Genomic DNA, 24,987 nt, shown 5'->3' with positions numbered 1-24,987 from the left:
GCTTCTGGGTAGCTCAGTCGGTTGAGGGCCCAACTTTGGCTCAAGCCATGATCTCACGGTTTGTGGGTTCAAGCCCCATGTCAGGCTTTGGGCTCACAGCTCAGAGCCTGGAGACTGCTTCGGATTCTGTCTCGCTCTCTCTGCCCCTCCCCCACTCGTGTGCATGCGCTATCAAAATAAACATTAAATTTTTTTAAAAAATGAAAACAGGACACTGAAGAGATACATGCACTCCCATGTTTACTGCATTATTATTCACAATACCTGAGATATGGAAACAATGTAAGTGTCCATCAACAGATGAATGGATGAAGAAGGTGTGTGGTAAATACATAAAAACACACTACTCCTCAGCCATGAGAAAGAAAATCTTGTCCACTTGCAACTCTATGAAGAGACCTTGAAGTCATTATGGGAGTGAAATAAGTCAAAAAGGGAAAGACAAATACTGCAGGATAACAGTTATATGGAATCTAAAAAAGCTTATCTCACAAAAACAGATTGTGGAATGTTGGTTACTGAGGGCTGGGCGTTCAGGGAACAGGAGAGATGTTGTTTAAGGGTACAAACTTAGCAGCTGGTAGATGTATAAGTCCATATTAACCCAATGTTAATATGTCAATTTTATCTCAATAAAAACGTACCCACTTATCCTAAAGTGATAAAGAAAAACAAATTCATACTCCTCATAATTCAAAATTAACCGTTTAGAGGTGTTTTAATTTCCTGTTGCTGCTGTAACAAATTACTGCATAGTGGCTTAAAACAACACAAGTTGAGTATGCTATTGGAATTCAGAAGGGCAAAACAGGTATCACATGGCTAGAATCAAGGTGTCAGGGCTGCATTCCTTGTGGATGTTCTATGGGAGGGAGAATCCACTTCTTTGCCTTTACGAGTTTCTAAAGGCTGTCCTTGCCTTGTCATCCTGCATCACTGCCACCTTTGCCCATGTTGTCACATCTCTCTGACTTTGACTTTCCTGCCTCCCTCTTTCCTTGGAAGAATTCTTGTGATTATATTGGGCCCACTGGGATAACTCAAGATAGTCTCCCATCTCAAGATCCTTAACCTAAACACATTTGCTAAGTCTCCTTTGCCAGGTAAGGTAACATATTCTCAGATTCTAGGGATTAGGATGTGCACCTCTTTGGGGGCCACTATTCTGCCACAACAAGAATAAATGCAAAGAAGGATGGGTGCAGTTTTCAAAAACATTAATCTATGAGCATTATAAGGTACTTGTATTTTAATACTTTATTTTCTCAACATTTCATGTATATTATGCAAAGTATCTTCCTCTAAATTATTACTTGCAGAATGGTGGGGTATTCACATTCTATGCATCATGTTCGCATCAAAATTCTACTCCAGAGGTTTGTTTTTTTTTTAATCAGAATGGTATTAAAGGTTGAAACCACAATGATTCAATAGATCATCTGAAAAGATTCCGAGGCATAGAAAATAAGCTTGTACTTAATTTGTAAGTTCTTGACACCAGATGAAGTTACCTTCTTACAAGTAAAAGTGCACCATTACATAGCATTCATGAGAGCAGCTAAAGTTTGCAGGGCCGAGGTAAAGGACAGAGCGGCCCAGAGAGGAAGCTGCTGAGACGATAAGCATGTGTGTGAGGCAACTGCCCAAGACCCAGGAAAGACCCAACCAAAAGGATTAAAGGTAACAGTGCCCCATGTTCAGAAACCAAGCTCTAAATATATATATATACATATCTTTATATATATATATATATATATATATATAGCTTTATATATATATATAGCTTTATACATATAGCTTTATATATATAGCTATATATATATCTTTATACATATATACATATATATATGTATATATGTATATATATATAATCCCTATGCGTTATAGAATACAGGTCCATTGTGCGAGCTCTCAGCTCACTTAGCATTTCCAAGCTCCCCAGGACGTGCTGGGATGGATATGGGACCAGGGTTTACTAAATGGGCATTATCTTTCTGTGATCTCTGGCTGTCTCTTCAGAGTCCTTAGAACACAGCATAACTGAAGTCCCTAGGACATACCTGCACTGTCCCACCACGCTGTGTCCCCAGTGGCATTTGAGTTTATACAAAATACAGTCTGAGTTTCTAGGGAACTGAGCATCCTTAGAGAGTCAGACTTTGGCACCCTGGATGAAGTTTCTATGCAAGTGTATCATTCTCAAGGACCCAAGGCCCAGCACAATGAACAGGAATTCGACCTGGAAGATAACACTCTCTAGCCTGAATTCCCTCTCCAGAGCTAAAGAGCAGTAAGAGAAGTCCAAAAATGAGCATATTTTATATTTCTGATCAGAATTTGTGATTCATCTCCCAAGAAGTGGGCAAAACCCAGAAGATGTTGCCATTCTCAGAAGCCATCGAGGACTATGACTGTGGAAGGTTTGGTCCTAGATTCAGAAGAGAGTATGAGCTGGAGTTCTAAGACGTGGTATCTGCAGTCTGTGCATGAAATGTCACCTGATTGGAGGGACGCTGCTCAGTCTTTCCTGATCTTTCACAGCCTTGACACTTGGATGAATACTGGTCAGTTATTTTGTAGAATGTCCCTCAATGCGTTTGGCTGATGTTTTCTCATGATTGGGAGGATATTGTATGTTTTGGGCAAGAATACCACAGAAGAGACCTGTGCTTCTCAGAGCATCCGGTCAGGGGGTTCATGATGCTGCTGTGTCTTATTACTGGAGATGTTAACCACTCTGGTAAAGTTCTGACTGCCAGGGTCCTCTGCTGTAAAGTTACAATTTTTCACATTGTGAGTATCTTGGAGGAGATCATTTCAGGCCATGCAACTATGCCATTTCTCTTCAAATTTAAAGCCTTCTAATATTAGTATCTGTTAATGGATAGTGTCTACAGCAATCATTGATGTGTTTTTTGCCTAATGATGGTTTTTTATTTCCTTTATTTAGATGACTTTTGAAGTTTTTTTGTTTTGGGGGCTTTTTTTGTTTGTTTGGTTTGCTTTGGGTTTTTTTGGTTCTTTTTTTAAGTAGGCTTCACATCAAGCATGGAGCCCAATGCGGGGCTTAAACTCACAACCCTGAGATCAAGACATGAGCTGAGGGGTACCTGGGTAGCTCAGTCAGTTAAACATCTGACTTTGGCTCAGGTCATGATCTCACGGTCTGTGGGTTTGAGCCCTGCATTGGGCTCTGTGCTGACAGTTTGGAGCCTGGAGCCTGCTTTGGATTCTGTGTCTCCCTCTTTCTCTCTCTGCTCTTACCCTGCTCACACTCTCTCAAAAAATAAACATTAAGGGAAAAAAAAAAAAAAGACCTGAGCTGAGATCAAGAGTCAAATGCTAGGGGTGGGAGGGAGGGGAGGGTGGGTGATGGGTATTGAGGAGGGCACCTTTTGGGATGAGCACTGGGTGTTGTATGGAAACCAATCTGACAATAAATTTCATATATTGAAAAAAAAAAAAAAGACTCGAACGCTTAACTAACTGAGCCACCCAGGCACCTGACTTTTAAAGATTTTAAGAAATATTTTCTTTCTTCCCTTTTTTTAGAGATATTTTCAATTTCAATTTGTAATTTAAAAGAAGTCTAGGGCGCCTGGGTGGCTCAGCGTGTTAAGTGTCTGACTTTAGCTCAGATCATAATCTCATAGTTCATGGGTTCAAGCCCTGCGTCAGGTTCTGTGCTGTCAGCACAGAACCGCTTTGGACCCTCTGTCTCCCTCTCTCTCTGCCCTTCCCCCACTTGCACTCTGTCTCTCAAAAATAAACATTTAAAAGAAAATAAATTAAAAATAAATAAAAGAAGCCCAAATCATCAAATAACACATAAAACTTCCTATGCATTTATGTAAGAGTGGGGTTCATTCACAAGATACAAACAATTACAGAATGCATTTCGGCTTACTAGCTGAAGTATCATTACCATATGGCAACCAGAGGGACAATCTGTACTTCGTTTGAGATGTCAGTTTTAACATTTTGTTATTCCAGACAACTAATAATAATTCAGAACTTGTATTCTTTCAACATTACGATAATAAATCAGACTTCATCAATGTTTATACGAGGTCATTTAAAATTTGCGTAACTAAAACAATCTTAAAGTAAGACAGTACTCTTACTATATATTCTTTTTACATACATATATGTGGGTGCTAACTATACGGTAAAGGAAGATGTAAAAGGTTACACACTGAATTAATAGCAATGGTTAAAGCAAGGCAGGCTACCAGTGTAAAGGTGGTGGGTCCAAAGAAATTAATTCTTTAATGAATCATTATGAAATAATTTCAAATTTCATGAAAGTTCCAAGAACAATGCAAAAATTCCGATATCCTCCTTACCTAGATTCCCCAACTGTTAACATTTCACTGCATTCTTTTTGCATGTACCTATTTAATCAACTATCCTCGTATGATCATTCTTTTCCTATTTGAGATCAAACAACAGACACCATACACCACAGTTCCTAAGTACTCCATTATGCCTTTTCCTAAAATGAGGGCACTTTCCTACAGAACCACCATCCAAACAAGCAAGTCAGGAAATCAACCTTAACAGAACACTACTGTCAAATCCACAAACCCCCTTCAAATCTCAACAGCTGTCCCAACATCTTTTTCCTTCCTGGTCCTGGATGCCACCAGTCTGGGTCTATCCTGTGTTTCATCACCAGACTTAGGTCATACTTTCTTGGTAGTAACCACAGAGAAGATAGATCAATGCGTCGCGTCGTGGGGCACACGTTGTTGACAGTGGTGATATCAGCCTTGATTATCTTGTCATTTTGGTGTCTGGTAGGTTTCTCTGACCAAAAAATCACCATTATCCCCTTTGAAACTGGTATTTGTGGAGATATATTCTGAGATTATGCCAATAATCTGTCCCTCATCCACTCACCAATCTTAGTATCTGTTAATAATCTCACCTGAATCAGTCACCACCAAATACTGGTTTTTTATTTCCATTATTGCTCATACATATATTAGTAAGGAAAAGGTTCCCCTTCTCCCATTCATTTATTTCTATATCAATCCGGATTCATGGCTTTCTGTTTTGTACCAAAGATTATATTCCATTCTTAGTATTTGTTTTTATGCTCAAATTGTTTCAGATTTGGCCAACAGGAGCATCTTTGAGATGGCTTTTGTGTACTTTTGCTATGCCCCCATTATTCCTTAAGCAGCTCTTTGCCTTCTCCCTCGAGAAGATATTTTAGGTTCATCTGCTTTCCCTGGCCCAAGTTTGGAATCAGCCATTTACAAAGGAGTTCTGTTTCCTTTAAGTGGAAGGGAGTATCTAGGCACCAGACTCTGGAAGGTAGTGCTCATTGCTGTGAGGATGTACTTGCTTCTAAGCAATCTCAGTATAAAGAGCTAGGAAATACATGTATGGAGGACACACACACACACACACACGTACATTTGCATATACACATGCATGTGTCTACACACATATGTAGACATACACACCTATAAATATTTCTACGTCAACACCTCAGGGTTCTGCTTAGTCTTCTGCCTTTCTATATTTGTAAATACTTTCAACAGGGAGAAATCTGGCCATCAGTTTCAATACATTTCATCTTGCCCTCAATGTAATCAATCTCCACCCATGCCAACCATTTCCTCTATCTATAATCTCCTTAACCCCCACCTCCCTAGTGTCCTGTGTTTCCATAATGGGAGCAGCCACACTATTCTGTTCCTCTTCACTTCCCCTCACTGGCCTGCATTGGGACTGCTGTCCCTGTACTAGGAAGGGGAGGAAGAAAAAAGGAATAGTTGTAATTTAAAAATATATACATGGGGCGCCTGGGTGGCGCAGTCAGTTAGCGTCCGACTTCAGCCAGGTCACGATCTCGCGGTCCGTGAGTTCGAGCCCCGCGTCAGGCTCTGGGCTGATGGCTCAGAGCCTGGAGCCTGTTTCTGATTCTGTGTCTCCCTCTCTCTCTGCCCCTCCCCTCTTCATGCTCTGTCTCTCTCTCTGTCCCAAAAATAAATAAACGTTCAAAAAATAAAAAATAAAAAATAAAAAATAAAAAAAATAAAAATATATACATGTATTCCAATATTATTTGTAAAATAAAAATAATAAAAATGAAATAATGCTATGGATTGTTTATGCCCCATGTCACCTTCCCTCCAAAAAAAAATCATTTTGTGGGTAACTAATACCAATGTCGTAATATTTGGAAGTGGGGCCTTCGGGGGATGATTAGGTCATCAGAGCGGAGACCACATGAATGGGATTAGTGCCCTCAGAAAAGATGCCCCAAAGGGATCCCTCACCACGTCTGCCATGTGAGGACACAGGGAGAAAACGGACCTCTATGAACCAGGAAGCAGGCCCTCACCAGACACAAAATCTGCCAGGGCTGTTATCTTAGACTTCCCAGGCTGCAGAAGCGTGAGAAAGAAGTATCTGCTGTTTATAAACCACCCAGTCTATGGACTTTGTTATAGCAGCCTGAATTAACTAAAATGTACAATTAGACAACACGGTCTACAGGGTCTAATTTCTAGTCACATTAAGGATGCCACAAGGTTCCTACCCATAGCTCCTACGTTCCACATGACGTTGATAGAGTGATGTCTCCTCCCTGATCCACATTCTCATCGTCACTAATATAGCCATTCATTCACACTCCCCTGGCTTACTAAAAGTTAAATTTGATACCTTACAGCACAGGGCCTGATACTTAGTAAATGTTTGACAACATACGTTTAGTAATTATATAGAGGGCACAGAGGGGGGAAGTTTACTTAAGATAACCCAGTCACTCCTTCCTCCCCACAGGACATCCACAATGCCTCTTCCTCCCCCATACGATGGCTAGTGTCAGCCCAAGAATAAAATGCCTGAACCGAGAGACCATCAACTCAGGAGTAAGCATGGTTACCAGTTATAGCTGCCAATGCCCTCCAATTTCCTTTATTGTTTCAAAGAATGTGACCCAAAGATCCACGTATGAGTTATAAGCACACAGTAATCAGCTCACAGTCCTGTCTCTTCTGCTCTGAATACACGGACTTCCTCTAGGGAAGATTCTTAGAATCAGTTCAATTTTTAACTAAGTCTGTGTTTTAACTTGTAGCTTAACATTATTAACTAAGTTAAAGAGTAGGTGATTTACTTATCAAGTACAAGCTACATTAGTCTTTGGAAATAATTTTAAACTCAGAACACATTTGCAAGAGTAGCGCAAATAACCTTTTATTCTCTGAATTATTGAGAGTAGGTTGTCAGCATGTTCCAACACCTCACATACTTTAATAACAAGAATAATCACATTTCAATCCTCAAAATCAGGAAACTAACACTAATACCTACCACCTCATCCTCAGACCTCATTCAAGTTTCACCCATTTTCTAAATAATTTCCTTTACAGAAAAATGATTTAATCCAGGATCCTGCATTGTAATTTGCTATTTCTTCAGTCTCCTTCAACCTGGGACACTTTCTTAGTTTTCTTGACTTGCATGATCATGACATGTTTGAAGATCACAAGTCATTTATTAAAAAAAAATTTTTTTTAACTGAGAAAGAGCATGAGCAGGTGAGGGGCAGAGAGAGGGAGACAGAACCTGAAGCAGGCTCCAGGCTGTCTGCACAGAGCCCAGCATGGGGCTGAAACTCACGAACCACAAGCTCCTGACCTGAGCTGAAGTTGGACATTTAACCAACTGAGCAACCCAGTCGTGCCACAAGTCATTTTTTAACGTTTATTTATTATTGAGAGACAGGGAGACACAGAGCATGAGCAGGGGAGGGGCCAAGAGATGGAGAGACACAGAATCCGAAGCAGGCTCCAGGCTGAGCTGTCAGCACAGAGCCTGAGGCAGGGCTCAAACTCACAAACCACGAGATCATGACCTGAGCCAAAGTCAGATGCTTAACCGACTGAGCCACCCAGGCGCCCCACAAGTCATTTATTTTAAAGAGTGTGCCTCAACATGGGTTTGATGTTCCTCTCTGCTTTGACTCAGGTTATGCATTTTTGGCTGTATCCTCACTGCATCCTATTAGATGGTACACAAATTAAATACTATCGAATGACACTAATTGTCGGTATTACTTATGTTAACTTTAATCGCTTGACTAGGCTGGCTGAGCCAACTTTTTCTACTGTAACCACACTTCTGTTTCGCCAGCTGTCATACTTTGCCAATAGTATATGCTGGCGGGTTGCAAGGGTGGAGGGAAGAGGGACATGCTTCCTCCTGTTTCCTGTGGGCTTCCCCTCTACGTCCTGTGCTGTCAGCACCTTACCAATGCTTCTTCACCCAGTCAGGTGTAATGTCCTCTGAGGACAAGGTGCTGAATTCACTTTTACAGTGTTTCCCCATCAGAAGTACCAACGTCAGGCAGCCAATATGGGTCCCAGACCTGTGAGGCCATTCCTCTGGACTCAGATACCCCCAGCAGTGGAACAGGTTCCTTTGGAGTTCTGCACTTCAACCCTGAGGGACGCCTACCCTGTTCCCTTCATTTTACCAGCCTAGAGCTTGAAGCTGCTGCCTGCAGTTGCTATCCTAGGGATACATTTGACTCTTATTTTCCCCTTTCAGATTCTTCTTCATATCTCAGGGTTCCCCATATACCCTTTCAGATCCCTAGACAACTATACACCAAGTTAACAATTCCTTGTATCATGTTGTTTCTGTTCAAATCGCTGCTGTGGTTTCTCTCTTCTGACAACGCTGATAATGTCTCACTGGAATTTAACCTTGGGAAGATTAGCTTAGAACTTCTGTTGTATTCACTGTTGTACAACGCCTTCTACATAGTGACTAATATTTATTGAATCAACAAGTGCTCGGCTGTATTTACAGAAATGTGTTTCTTACTGTGGGTTGAGGATGCAGCTGTAGTCCACATAAACACAAAGTGTCCAAAGTAGTATTGTTCATAACAATGAAAAATTAGAAACAAGATGCCTTTCAACAGAATGAAGTTATTTTAATAGAACGGAGCATAAGATGCTAAAAAGAACAAAAGCTGCATATATAAACATGGTCATAACTCAAAACCATTTTGCTGGTTTTAATAAATGGTGTTCAAGGCACAGTGTGGAAGATGACAAGATGTTACCAGAACCACCGAAATTCACAATGAGTTTATACACAGTGGCAAAAAGCAGAGAGTGAACAGCAGTGAAATCTTCAGTGTAGGGAAGGAGGGTGGTGTCCTGTGGTCGGTCCATCTAGATTATGGACCAGCAGTAGACATGACAAGAACGGGGACAAGAACGCAGGGCCTAGAAATGCAATAGCCACACCAAAGGGTGTCTATACAAAAAATGGGGTTTCAAATCAGTGAAGTAAGGGCAAATGAATGAACAACTGAAAGATCCATTGGCTAGTCATTTGCAAAAAAAAAAAAAAGTTGGATTTTTAGTTCACACCATATTTAATCAACAACACAGAGGTCAATAGATTATTCTGTTTATTCTAAACACATTTGTTTCATATATTTTAAAGACAAACCTGACAAAACACAAAGCTCTAAAAAGAATCTTCTTGTATCAACTTAAGAAGCAGAAATACACTTCATACTATGGAATGACTATTTTATCTCTAATGTTCAAGTTCTAAACATAACTGCCTTTGGCTCTAATAACAGAAAACATCAACCCAAACTGTTCACTATCTGTGAGGTAGATAATAAAATTGAAGCAGAAAGATTAAATCACTACACAGGTCACTCAAATAGTAAGTGACAGGCATAGAACAGTTTGCAGAAACCATGCATAATTCTAGGGTGGAAACGTGGCAGCCTACCACAAAAAAATACAAATGCAGAGAGTTCTGTGCTCACATTAATATCTGCACTTTGCACTTAAACTTACATAAACATACCCTTTAGAAAACACAAAAATGGGGGAAATGTCTTCAATGGGCCCTGCTTTCAATCCATACAGTGTACAAAGTACTAATGTTCAAGGCCACCTTTGAAAATTAACTCATGTGTATCATAAACAACTGTGTGCTGAATCGTTGCAGATTTCAAATAAATCTTGACTTTATTAAATGTTGTGGGTGATTTACTAAAACGACAGTTTCTTCACAATGTCTATATGGAGTTATATATGCCACCAAAAAGCAGAAAACACATATGACATTCACGCATTCAATGTTCCTTTTAAAATTCATATATGTTGTGGTGTAAATATGTGATGGGACAACAATAGTATTTAGTGTCAGAAATCCTAGTGTACGTTACAAAAGTTACTTAGATAAGGGTGCAATGCTCCTACTGTAACTACTGTGAGTACAAAACAAGTATCAAGGATACAGAAAACAGCTGTTAAAGAGCACTGTCATGTGCAAGCCTGACCTAGCACAGACGCTACTCATATACATTTAATGCCGCTGCTCTGACTCAACTCACTCGCGCCTTTCTCAAAGCGATGTGTTCCTTGATGAGCAAGACCATTAAATAAACATTCTGTGTCATATTATTTGTAAGTTATTTAATACTGCATCCGAAACATCGCTTCTAGAATAAGATCATTTCTAGGTAAGGATGTTTTTCTCGTTTCCTAAACTGACAATTTTCTTTTGTTACGTATTCTGATATATAAATCTTGAAATGTTTTTCATGTTGTTAGCTTTATTCTACTCTCAATTATCTACTGGACAATCAGACTGTGAAAATTTTCCTACATTCATTTTTGGGGTTTTCCACTGTAAGTTTCTGATTTATAAAATGTTTGGCTTGTTGATAAAGGTTTATTAAAATGCAGGATATTGAGAGCGGTTTCTCCCCTAATGAATTCTCTGACCTACAGTGCTTCTCATACCTTCATTAGATTCACAGGATAGATGGGATAAAGCATGGCTAGCATACACTATGACAACAGAAAGCTCTAAACATGTAATGGCTGAAAAAAAATAATTATTTCTCGTCTATGACAAGACTTATGAAGTGCTGTTAGTGAAGGCAAAACTCTGCCCAGGACCCTGGTTTCTTCCAACTTAAGAATCTGTAATCTCTAGTGACTAGCTTCCACGTTGTCCTGAGGATATCTCCATTACCCCCTGATAAGGAAAGAAAAACGAAAGTAGGAAAAATTCCAAATGAGGTCTTTTACAGGCTTGGAATTTGTGCCCATATTGTGAGTCACAGGTCATGTGGCCTCATGTGTATGGAAGACAGGCTAGCAAATCTGGACTAGTTGTGTAACCATAAAGAAAGAGAAATGGGTATTGGGAAAAACATAGCACATTTCTGCTATAGGGTTCCTACCCTACGTGAATTCCTTGATGATTTGTAAGGGCTGATTTCCGCCCGAAAGCTTTTCCACATTCACAACATTTATAAGGTTTCTCTCCTGAGTGAGTTCTCAGATGGGTAGTGAGGGTAGATTTATGACGGAAACTCTTCCCACATTCATTACATTCATAGGGCTTTTCCCCTGTGTGAGTCCTCTGATGATTAATAAGAGTCGACTTTGTAAGAAAAGATTTCTCACATTCAATACACTGAAAGGGTTTCTCTCCTGTGTGAGTTCTCCGATGTACGTTGAAAGCTGAGAGATGACGGTAAGTTTTGCCACACACATTACAATGAAAGGGTCTATCTCCCGTGTGAGTTCTCTGATGTTGAGTGAGGGCTGACCTCTGGCAGAAAGTTCTCCTACACTCCTGGCATTCATAGGGTTTTTCTCCCGTGTGAGTTCTCTCATGTCGAGTTAGGGATGACTTCTCGTAAAAAGATTTCCCACATTCGTTACATTTATAAGGTTTCTCTCCTGTGTGAATTCTCTGATGTGCATTGACATCGGACTGTCGATAGAAAGTTTTACCACATTCATTACACTGAAAGGGCTTCTCTCCTGTGTGAGTTCTCTGATGTACGTTAACTTCTGACTGCCGGTAGAAAGTTTTACCACATTCATTACATTGAAAGCGCTTCTCTCCCGTGTGAGTTCTCTGATGCACGTTAACGTCCGCCTGCCGATAGAAAGTTTTACCACACTGATGACATTGAAAGGGTTTCTCTCCTGTGTGAATTCTCTGATGTGCATTAACGTCTGACTGCCGGTAGAAAGTTTTTCCACATTCATTACATCGAAAGCGTTTCTCTCCTGTGTGAGTTCTCTGATGAACATTAACGTCTGCCTGCCTATGGAAAGATTTACCACATTTGTTACATTGAAAGGGTTTCTCTCCTGTGTGAGTTCTCTGATGTGCATGCACGTCTGACTGCCAATAGAAAGTTTTACCACACTGATTACACTGAAAGCGTTTCTCTCCTGTGTGAATTCGCTGATGTGCATTAACATCTGACTGCCGATAGAAAGTTTTACCACACTTGTTACAGTGAAAGGGTTTCTCTCCTGTGTGAGTTCTCTGATGTAGCTTAATGTCTGATTGCCAATGGAAAGTTTTACCACATTCGTTACATTGAAAGCGTTTCTCCCCTGTGTGCATCCTCTGATGTCTCTTTATGTCTGACTGCCGACAGAAAGTTTTACTGTCTTCATTACACTGAAAGCGTTTCTCTCCTGTAGGAGTTCTCTGATGTTGAGCGAAGGTGAAAGTTTTCCCACTTTCATTACATTCATGGGGCTTCCCCCTCGTGTATGTTCTCTCATGTAGAATGAGGGATGACTTCTTGTAAAAGGACCTCCCACATTCACTACATTTATAAAGTTTCTCCCCTGTATGTGTCCTCCAATGGTGTGTGAGAACTGATTTGTGACTGGTCTTCCTACGTGAATTAAGTTGATAGCGTTTCTCTCCTGTGTGTGTTCTCTGATGCGCTGTGAGATTTGACTTGTAGTTGAATGTTTGCCCACATTCATTACATTTGAATAGACACTCACCGCTCTGGCTTTTCTGAACTTGAGTGAAGTGTGACATCTTACTGAAATTATTTTCCATTTGATTGCTTTTGGATTGTTTTATTTCTGTGTAGACCGCATGACATTTCAACAGAGATGGTATCTCACAGGTTTCCCCATGTTCCTTATATTCACAGAGTTTCTCTCCTATGTCATTTTGCCTGTGTGGAATTATTATGGTCTTTTCTCCTAAGGGTTTTCCATCATCATTATATTTTAAAGTCTCCTCTGAAGTCTGAGTATTTAGGTGCTGAATAATACCATTTTTATGGCCAAAGGTTTTCTCATTCTGATTATTTTCACAAGAAATCTCTTGAGCATGAGGTTTTTCCTGCTTAATATCAAGTAATTTCTCATATACATTTAAAATGCCATATTTTTTTCTTGAAGAATTTCTATTACTACCAATTGATATTAAAATATTTTTCAAACTCACTCCATGTAAGTCGTATTTACAGGACATTTTTCTTGAAGGAACAAAGTTTGCACTCATATTAGATGGTTTTCTTAAAGCATGAACTTTTTCTGAGGCCAGTGTTTTGTTCTTAAATGCAACTTGTGGCAAATATTTGTCTTGGTTTTCCTGGATTCTCTCTGTTAGGTAATGAGCTTTGTTGTCTTCTAGAAATGAAAATATTGAACAGACCATAAGATTTCACAGTTCTAATGGAACTGGATTAAGATACAAATGTCCTATTATATACTTGACTTTTGGTTTTGGTAGTCTCTTAGGATCAAAGTGCCTTTTTTCCCATCTAGTTCAAGAAAACTTAAGTGGAAAAAGGGAGAAAAGCTATTAACACAAGGACATATAATTATTTAGCCCTTTATAAATAAAACATTTAAAACAGAAATGAAGATATAAATGCAATTAGCAGTGTACAGAAGATGGAAGATTCTATACGAGTGACAGATTCAGTAGGAGAAAAGTCACAGAAAATAAGATGGGTCCAACCGAGCTAATAAAAAGTAATTGGAGTGACAAGAAAAACCAGTAGACAAAGGTGTTCAGAGGGAAAACATGAGACATCAAGGAGAGAAACTACAGAGTAGACCTCATACTCTCAAACCTATATTGTTCTAGTAACATCTAAACAAGTTTTCATTCTTCCAGCTGAAGTTTCCTCCTATGCATTAATAGCAAGGTAAATTGCTGAATGAGCCAACTGGCTGATGTTTAAGTAGAGTCACTAAATTGCATTATAACTCCCCTCCCAACTATGATTCACAGGAATACCAACAACCAACAGAAAGTATAAAACAATGACATTAAGTAATCTTGTGCCAATATAGATCGGATGTATCACCCTGTTTTGGCTCTGATACCTTCATATCGCTCTACTGGAGCTATTCAATAGGTGAACCTACCATGATACATTTATGTTCACTTGCTTTTCCTTGAAACAACACTGCTTGTGCCAAAATACTAATACTTAATTTTGCTTTACAGTTCACAGCTCACATTTCCACATTTCTATTTATTATCAAAATTTAAGGATCATATTTTTTCAACCAAATCCCAGAAAATGAGTAATGTTTACGTTGATTTATCATTTTAAAAAGTATTGTCCACATTTTCTGCCCAGTGCAACAAAGTCTGCCCCGAGCTGAAAAAAGTGCCACTGGCCTGAAGCATGTACTACATGGAAAACTGTTACAAGTCACCATTCAGACAAACAAAATTTACACCAACTAAATGCACATCAGATTTTTGTTGTTGTTGTTAATGTTTATTCCTTTTTGAGAGAGACGGTGTGAGTAGGGGCGTGGCAGAGAGAGGGGGACAGAGGATCCGAAGCAGGCTCTGAGCTGACAGCAGCAGGCCCGATGCATGGCTCGAAGTCATGAACTGTGAGATCATGACCTGAGCCAAAGTTGGAAGCTTAACCAATTGAGCCACCCAGGTGCCCCCTGCACATCAGATTTTCAAGCTGCCATTCTACAACTCCCCAGTCAATATCCTTTGCTCCAGTTTAGTCAGTTGTCTCATTAAAGTACTCATTCGTGACTACAAGGTCAAAGTGTGTTCCCTCACTCAGAGCCAAGGCTAGGATATAGTCAATTTAGTATCTAGAAAAAAAGACAAAATAGCACTATTTTTCCAAAATTTCAAGAATTCCTTTTCAAATCTTCTTCAAGACTTTCAAAATTTATCCTAAATCTAAAAGTAGTTCCTACGTAGATCAACTGTTTTAACACAACAATACCACTGCTTTGTAACATACTGTATCTCACCTAATACGATACACATATATTTAAGTTCTAAACTCAGAATGCATGTTATAATTGATCACATATCTGTGATCAACAAGTCACAATATAATATTTTACCTTAGTGATTCATTCACATAATGGTCCAGTTACAAACTATGGCTTCTTAGATTTGAGGGAATACAACAAATTTTTCTTAAGTAAACACTGAATTTAAAATGTTTCACGTAATTTAATCCTCATTTTTCCATCCAGAGGATGGCAAACTTCCTTAGAAGGCAAAACAGTACACATTTTAGGCTTTGCAGGCCATACCTGCCTTTCACAACATCGAGTTCTGCTATTTGTACATGAAATTCGCCAAAGATCATATATAAACAAATGAATATGGTTGTGTTGCAAAAAAAACACTTTTATTTACAATAACATGAAGTAGGTTTGCAGACCATAGTTTATAACCACTGCTCATAACAAGTGCTGTTAACTCTCTGATTTCCTTTGAACCTGAGTAATCTTAAATTAATAGACTTCAACAACCTGTGCGTATCAGTATTACCTGGAGAATTTTTTCAAACACAAATGTTTCGACACTATGCCTTTTTATACCCGATGAATCAGAACTATAGGTTCATGCAAGTAATCAGAATGAGTTCCCTCACGATGTTTTCAGAATATGAAATTTTTCTTCTACTTGATTCCAATCAACACGTGCTTATCAAATGTCTATTTCAGGTTGTATACCAAAGTAAGAAAGAGTACCATGATTGCCATTTTCTGTAATATCATTCATCAGGTGTGAAAAAAGATAGATACAATAAGGAAACATCATGATTTTGCTTTTGTTTCTTGTGAAAGACCCACTGCATGCTGGACACTCTGAGAAAGAAGAGATTACATTGGCTCAAACATTCAAGGTCTGTTTCTTGGAAGCCGATACACTTAACCTATACTATTATAGGTTATGATACTATTATAGGTTATTTTTTTATTATAACATATACTATAATATTATATTATTCAACATAATAACAATAAAAATGTTTTATTTATATACTAAACACTGTTCTGAGGACTTTTCATTCATTAGCTCATTTAGTATTCAGTCAGAGAAAGCACACAATGAAGAAAGGTGTGAATGATTAGAGTATGTTTAAGTGATATTTGATGAGGGGATCAAATGGTGTTTAGCATGAGTGTAAGCAAGATAAAAATAAGATTGCAGCAGGCAAATAAGGCCATAATGGAGTATGGCAAGTGTGGCCATAATGCATAATGCAAAAGGCAAGTTAATTTAAATTTCATTAAATAAATAATAGGGGTAACACAGATTTACTTTGTCTTTTTTACTACTGAAAGAAAAGACGTTCTAAGGCAAACAAAACCACCACCATCAACAACAAAAAAACCTCTCACCAACTACAATTAGGAACTAGAATAAAGCAAAGTATGAGGGAATGTAGTTCTACCTGATATTGATGTAAAGTAAGAACATGAGAAATATTAGAAGTTTACAAGGAAGAAATACAAATGCAAAAGAAAAAGAATTAGTTTGTCTTCTGAGCTTCATAATTTTGTTACTGATTTCTGGTTTTATCAGACTACAACTAAGGAACGTCCTATTTCTACTTTGTAGGATTTACTGAGGGTTTCATTTTAGCAATGTTCTTCCGGCACATAATCGGTCTTTTTCCCATTGTTTTTAGGTACAAAGATATAATCTTGTAAAATAACAATGGCTGTGCTTTTGTTACAGTAGTTAATCTAATACAAGCTTGTAATCCCATTAATTTATTGCCTATTTATTTAAATAGTATCAAGTACTACATGTAGCAGTGAAAATATTATTTCCTCCCTCCTCCTCAAGAACCAAATTTTAGATTTTACTACCTTTCTAAGTTTTAGCTTTGTGCTATTAAACACACACAAAAAACCCTTTATCATTTTACTCGTCTGCATAAACGATACCCTTGGACCCGGAGCTTTGAATAATCAGAAAACCAGCATACAGTCATTCTCAGGCATTACCCTTTTCGCTTTCAATTTTATCATATACATATCCTTTCTCTACTTGAAAAGTAGATGCCACTAAGAGATTCTTAGAAAACATTTGAAATGTCCAACTCCTAAACTGACCACTTAGATTGTAATCTCTCCTGGCTTCCTCACTAACCTTCCTGGTACTCACTAACTCACCTGGGTAGTTCTGGTACAGAAATTCTTCCTTTACTATCCATGGCTCTTCCCCTTCCTCCAATCTGAAGATCACCTCTGGCTTGTTAATGAGAAACCCTGTAAAAGGAAAAATGACACAGAATTTGGGCAAAGCTGCATGGGTACAGCAATTCTAAAGGAGGGAGGAGGTATACTTTCAGGAGGTGGACCACGATGAGGCTCATTTAAACCTTTCATGGGATGTGAAAATACAAATATTCTTCCTCGTGCTCAAAAGAGATTAACCACCTCAGACTCCTGAAGCAAAAGTCCCAACAATATTAACCACAAAAGACCAAATGTTTTGGTATCTAAGAAATAAAACGCGTGCTATACAAAGTTCGGCGTGCAAATTGCTTACCCAATGAGACAAAGTTGTGGTAGTTCTCCAGCATCACGTCCCTGTACAGGGTCCTCTGAGCAGGGTTCAGGCACTGCCACTCCTCCCAGGAGAAGTCCACAGTCACATCCCCAAATGACAGTGACCCCTGAAACAGCACATTTTTGCTCAGTCTGAAGTGGTCAGAATTAGAGTAGCACAGGAAAGAAACATGGGAACTAATTCTTGTCAGGTTCATTGTTGAGTATCTGTTACAATATGCCTACCGTGTACATTACTTTGGGTTAGGTTTTGTACAAGAAAGAAAAATGAAACAACATCATGCTTGTTTTACTTTATTAATAGCCTATGCCTTGAAATGTTCTGGGTGTCATAAATACTAAAAAAAATAAAACACTGTTCTTTTTCTCTAGAAAGTTAAATATTATACAAACATGACATAGCCCAAAACTGAAAATAAGGTTATTACTAGAATGTATTAGAATATGTAAAAAGTATACTGGAGTCAAAAATTTAACTATTTTGTGTCACAGCTTATGCTTAATTAAAGAGTTAGAGATGCAGGGCTTGAAACATGATGGATAAATGTTCTTTATGATTACGAAGCAACACAGTATACATAAAATACTGAAAGTATTAAAAACATGGGTTGACTTCAGCTTCTACCCCAGGATATATAAACCAAATAAGAAAACCACTCATTCCTACGATGAAAATGAGCCAGACTAACTTCAAATTCACAACTTTTTTCCCCCCTAACTTACAGGAGAGCCAAGGTCACAAAGCACCCAAGTATCCCAAATCTAGGAAGAGACAAAATGTATGTTTTTGCCTGAGGTGCACCACAGGTAAGAACTCAACCAGAATAGGGGCACATTTATTAATGAAGACTGAGTGTGAATTGACACGACAGTATGAAACCCCTTCAGACCACAGACGTTGAGACTTGCCCCTTCTTACCAGCTTCGTCTCTGCAAACCCCACTGGGCACTTACACTACTCCTGGGGGAAGGGCAGGATTATGCACTGAGTCTCCAAGTACAGCTGGGGTTTGGGGTGGGGCAAGAGAACCAAGAAGGCCACGGCCACAAGGTCAGACCTAACACTCACGGCCACAAGGTCAGACCTAACACTGAGGCTGTATTGGAGAAAGAGGACACATTCTGTCAACAACTTCTCACCACCAAGCTAACAAGCGTGGCGTAACAAGTATCAATAGAATATTGCTGATAGATGGACAGGAGATAAATAAATACATGGAACGAGACTGTCTCTGAGACAGAAAGCAAAGAGAACCCTTAAAACTCAGAAATGAACAGACATACCTGTAAAGAAACCCGTATCCTAAAACACAAGGTGTCTCTATAGAAACTTGAAGCCTGTGATGTATTGTGAGTAATAGCAGAAACAGTAGCCCTCACATGCTGCCCAACTCCTAACAGTTAAACAAACCCCTGGGCTAAAGGCCTAGCAGGAAAGTCATGCCCAGATTCCAGGAATCTAGTTACCTCAGTTTAGAGTCTGACCCAAGATATACGCATTTCAAAACATATTTACAAAGCATACGAAAAGAAACTACCAAGATACTACTAAGATACAAAGTAACCATCAGAACCAGAGTCACATATGACAGAGATGTTGAAACTACCTAAGAAGATTTTACTTATAACTAATATGTTTCAGACTCTAATAGAAAAGATTATATGCAAAATCAAATGGATAATTTCAGCAGAGAGAACTAAATGGAAATCTAGAAATAAAAATATAGTAACAGACGAAAAATAAGCTTCAACAGGCTGAACGACAGTTAACACCGGTAAGGAAAGAATAAACGAATTTGAAAATGGGTCAATAGAAATTATCCAACTAAAACTGAAAGAGAAGAAAAATATGAAAAACAGAAAACAAAACATTGGAAAGCTGTGAAATATAATAACATGTTCTGACATATGCATAATTGGGACCTGGGGGGTGGGGTCAAGAATGGAACAGAAAAACACTTTAAGAAATAGTGTCTTAAAGTTTATTTATTTTGAAAGAGACAGAAACAGCATGAGTGGGGGAAGAGCAGAGAGAAGGGGAGAGAGAATCCCAAGGAAGCCCTGCACCATCAGCATGGAGCCCAATGGGGCTCGAACTCACGGAACTGTGAGATCATGACCTGAGCAAAATCAAGAGCTGAACACTTAATCGACGGAGACACCCAGGCAACCCCAAGAAATAGTGTCTTAAAATTTCTCCCAATTAATGACAGAAAACAAACTTAAGATCCAAGGAGCTCAACAATACCAAGTAGCATAAATGCCTCCCAAAAGCATAACAATGCACAACATATTAAAACCGCTAAAGAGAGAGAGAAGAATGAGAATCCTAAGTGCAGCCAGCGAACAAAGAAACATTACAGACAAGGAATAAAGACAATTTCACCAGGAGCCATAAAAACTAGAACACAACAAAGTGACATGCCTAATGTGTTAGAAGAAAATCACTGTTATTATAATCCCAGCATAAAAGCAGTCATTTGAAAAGCACCTGGGGGTATACATGAAAATTTATTGACTAATTTTAGGATGTGTGCAGGAAGGGTGGGGATCTGCAGAAGCTTTTTCCAAAAATGAGGAAGCTAGAAGGCACTATTTTTCTTTGCCCTCCCAGAGCCTGGCCAGACATTTATACAAGCCAGTACAAACACTCTGCATCTACGCTTCTACCACAATGTACCCCACCCAGTGCTCCTCTAAAAGACCTACTCCATCAACCCACCCAGGAGGGTGCTTCTCCAAAACCCCTCCCAGCCCACCCACCTGGCAGGCAGCCCCGGTGAGGAAAGTGCCTCTCCAAAGTGACTCAAGCCCTGGGGAGGTGGGGAGCTAACCGCATACACCAACGCACCTACAGCTCAAGCAGCTGAGACTCTCAGTTGGCCGTGCAGGGAGCTGTGATCAGTGCACCCAAGCTGTCCCGCACCTACAGCTCAAGCAGCTGAGACTCTCAGTTGGCCGTGCAGGGAGCTGTGATCAGTGCACCCAAGCTGTCCCAGCAGCTAAATGCAGACAACCAGGCTGAGTACTGGCTCAACCTGTGAGCAAGCTGGCATGGTGCAGCTAAGCCTCTTGGCTAGACAGGGAGAAAGATTCCCACCCCAGTGTGCATGCAGCAGGCAAAGCGGGTCATTACAGATAGCTGAACAGAGTGCAAGATACACCTATCAGCATGCTCACAGCAATCACAGCTCAGCAATAATAGGACACCCTTGAAGCATCAGGTTCTAGTGACCAGAGGGACTGCACAACAGGGAAAAGAACCCTATCTACACAATGCCAGTACTTTCAAGATGAGGATGCATAGCTGACCTACCTATTACATAGAAACAGAGAGGTAGACAAAATGAGGAGACAGAGGAATATGTTCCAAATTAAAGAACAAGACAGGGGCAGCTGGGTGGCTCAGTCAGTTAAGAATCTGACTTCAGCTCAGGTCATGATCTCACGGTTTGTGAGTTCAAGCCCCGTGTCAGGCTCTGTGCTGACAGCTCAGAGCCTGGAGCCTGCTTCAGGTTCTGTGTCTACTTCTCTCTCTGCCCCTCCCCTGCTCATGCTTTGTGTCTCTCTGCCTCTCAAAAAATGAATAAACATTAAAAATAAAATTTGAGGGGCGCCTGGGTGGCTCAGTCGGTTGAGCGACCGACTTCGGCTCAGGTCATGATCTCGCGGTCCGTGAGTTCGAGCCCCGCGTCGGGCTCTGTGCTGACGGCTCAGAGCCTGCAGCCTGTTTCAGATTCTGTGTCTCCCTCTCTCTGACCCTCCCCTGTTCATGCTCTGTCTCTCCCTGTCTCAAAAATAAATAAAATGTTAAAAAAAAAATTTTTTTTTTTAAAATAAAATTTGAAAGAACAAGACAAAACAACAGAAAAAGAGCTAACTGAAATAAACATAAGCCAATGTGCCACATATGGTTCAAGGTAATGGTCATAAAGATACCAAACTTGAGAGAAGAGTGAATAAAGTAACCAAAACTTCAACAATGAAATATAAAATGTGAAAAGGAACCACTCAGCTGAATAGAATAACTGAAATTTAAAATACATTAGAATACTTCTTCAACAATAGATTAGAGGACGCAGAAGAATGGATCAGCAACCCTGAAGACAGTTAACAGAAGCAACCAAGCCAAACAGCAAAAATAAAAAAGTGTAAGAAAAAATTGAGGGTAAGTTAAAAGAGCTCTGTGACATCATCAAGCCAAGTAACATTCATACTATAGAGGTACCCAAAAAAAGAGAGAGACAAGGAAGCAGAAAAATTATTTGAAGAAGTAATAGTTGAAAACCTCCGGAATCTGGAGAAGGAAAAAGACACCTAGGTCCAGGATGCACAGAGAGCCCCAAACAAGATGAAGTCAAGGAGGCCCACACTGAGACACACAATTGACACAAATCAGATAAAAGATAGTCTTTTTTTTTTTAATTTTTTTTTTTACTGTTTATTTTTTATTTTTGAGACAGAGACAGAGCATGAACAGGGGAGGGGCAGAGAGAGAGAGGAGACACAGAATCTGAAATGGGCTCCAGGCTCTGAGCTGTCAGAACAGAGCCCGACGTGGGGCTCGAACCCACGAACTGTGAGATCATGACCTGAGCCGCAGTCGGACGCTTAACCGACTGAGCCACCCAGGCGCCCCTGGATAGTCTTAAAAGCAGCAAGAGAAAAGCAGTTACACATAACAAAAACCCCATAAGGCTATCACTGATTTTTCAGCAGAAACTTTACAGGCCAGAAGAGACTGGTATGATGTAGTCAAAGTGCTGTAAAGAAAAAAACCTACAAAAAAGAATATTCTACCCAGAAACACTATCACTTAGAATTGAAGAGATAAAGAGTTTTCAAAAGAAAACAAAGTTAAAAGAGTTCATCACCACTAAACCAGCTTCAAAAGAAATTTTAAAGGAACTCTTTGAAGTGGAGACAAAAGGTCACAAGTAGAAGTAGGAAAATTAAGAAAGAAAAATATTTCACTAGTAAAAGCAAACATATAGTAAAGGTAGTAGATTAGTTACTTATAAAGTCACTATGGAAGTTAAAATGCAAAAATAGTAAAATCAATTATATCTACAAAAATTACTCAAGTGATACACAAAATAAAAAGGTATGTCACATCACATAGGTAAAACACTGAAGAGGAAGTAAAAATTTAGTGCTTTTATAGTATGTTCAAATTTAAGCGACCTTCAACATAATATAGAGTACCATACACATAGGATATTGTACCTTAACCCCATGGTAAACACAAACTGAAAACATTTAACAGATGCACAAAGAAATGTAGAGAAAGGAATCCACGCAAAACACTAAAGAAAACCATCAAACCACAAAGAAAGAGAGCAGGAGAAGAAAGGAACAGAAAACAACTACAAAACAACCAGAAAACAATTAACAAAATAGCCGTAAGTACATACCTATCAACAACTACTTTAAATGTAAATGAACTAAATGTTCCAATAAAAAGACATAGGGTGACTTAATGGATAAAAAGAGACCCAACTATATGCTGCCTACAAAAGACTCACTTCAGAACTAAAGAAACAAAGATACTGAAGGTGAAGGAATGGAAAAAATACTTTAAGCAAATGAAATAATAATTCTAAAAGCACCAGGGATTATCAAAATCAAACAAAATACACTTTAAAACAAGGACGGTAACAAAAAACAAAAACGGTCGTTAACAATAACAAAGGTATGAGGATCAAACCCAACAAAAGGATATAACAATTGAAAAAATATATTCACCCAATGTAAAGAGGATCCAAACACATAAGGGAAATACTACCATATGAAAAGAGAAACTGACACTAATACTATGGTAGGAGACTATAACAACTCGCTTACATCAATGCATAAATCGCTAGAACATAAAACCAATATGGGAACAGTAGCTTTGAATGACACATTAGACCAGATGGACATAACAGCATCTACAGAACATTCTACGCACAAATTGCAGAATACACATTCTTTTCAAGTGCACATGGAACATTCTCCAGGACAGATCACATGCTGGACAACAAAGCAAGTCTCAACAATTTAAAGATGAATGAAATCACATCAAGTATCTCTTCCAACCAAAAAAGGATAAAACTAGAAATCAGTTACAAGAAAAAAAACTGTAAGAAACACAAATATGTAAAATCTAAATGTAAGTTGGGGCGCCTGGGTGGCGCAGTCGGTTAAGCGTCCGACTTCAGCCAGGTCACGATCTCGCGGTCCGTGAGTTCGAGCCCCGCGTCAGGCTCTGGGCTGATGGCTCAGAGCCTGGAGCCTGTTTCCAATTCTGTGTCTCCCTCTCTCTCTGCCCCTCCCCCATTCATGCTCTGTCTCTCTCTGTCCCAAAAATAAATAAACGTTGAAAAAAAAAAAAAATTAAAAAAAAATCTAAATGTAAGTTTAAACAACATATTACCAAACAACCAATGGGTCAATGAAGAAATCAAAGACAAAATCAAGAAATATCTGGACAGAAATGAAAACACAACAGTCCTAAATCTTTGAGACACAGCAAAAGCAATACAAAGAGAAATTTATAGTGATAAAGACCTATCTCAAAAATCAAGAAATAACTCAAATAAATGATCTAACATCTAAAGGAACTAGAAAAAGAAAAACAAACAAAACCAAAAGTTAGCACAAAAGAAGGAAATAATAGAGATCAGAGCAGAAATAAATGAAATAAAGACTAAAAAGAAACAAAAAGAAAATATCAATGAGGCTAAGAGCTTGTCCTCTGAAAAAATAAGCAAAATTGATAAACCTTCAGCCAGACTAATCAAGAAAAAAACATGAAAAGACTCCAACATATAAAATCAGAAATGAAGCTAAGTTAAAAATGACACATTAGTACAAAGGATTATATTACTATAAAAATTACACTGGACAACCTAGAAAAAATGGACAATCTAGAAAAAAATGAATAAATTCCTAGAACATAGAACACATAAATAAATAAATAAATAAATAAATAAATAAATAAATAAATAACATAAATTCCTAGAACACCAGAAAAACCTGGTAAAAAAAATTACTAGAAATGAAACTGAACTGGAAGTCAAAAAACTCCCAACAGAGGCACCTGGGTGGCTCAGTCAGTTAAGCATCCGACTCTTGATTCTGGTCAGGTCATGATTTCACAGTTCGTAGAATCAGGCCTCGCAATAGGGTCGGCACTGACACCATGGAATCTGCTTGGGATGCTCTCTCTCTCTCTGTCCCTCCCTGGCTCATGCAAGCTCTCTGTCAAAAATAAACTTTAAAAAAACCAAACAAACTCCCAACAAACACAAGTCCAGGACCAGGACCAGATGGCTTCACAGGTGAATTC

General features: G+C 39.0%; 1 protein-coding gene across 1 annotated transcript in view; it reads right to left on the bottom strand.

The window, feature by feature from the left end:
* Window positions 1-9,434: 9,434 nt before the first annotated feature.
* Window positions 9,435-24,987, bottom strand: part of LOC112851510 (uncharacterized) — a 30,287-nt gene continuing 14,734 nt past the window's right edge. The window contains exons 5-7 of the mRNA XM_086679555.1: window positions 17,638-17,764; window positions 17,259-17,354; window positions 9,435-13,475 (exon numbers count right to left, since the gene is read on the bottom strand). Coding sequence (XP_086535681.1) covers window positions 11,251-13,475; window positions 17,259-17,354; window positions 17,638-17,764 — 2,448 coding nt within the window. The 3' untranslated portion in view covers window positions 9,435-11,250. The remainder of the gene's footprint in view (window positions 13,476-17,258; window positions 17,355-17,637; window positions 17,765-24,987) is intronic.

Source organism: Puma concolor, chromosome D2, assembly GCF_028749965.1.
Source record: "Puma concolor isolate L17-30 chromosome D2, mPumCon1.1.hap2, whole genome shotgun sequence".
Classification (NCBI taxonomy): domain Eukaryota; kingdom Metazoa; phylum Chordata; class Mammalia; order Carnivora; family Felidae; genus Puma; species Puma concolor.
This window is presented reverse-complemented; position numbering and strand designations above follow the sequence as displayed.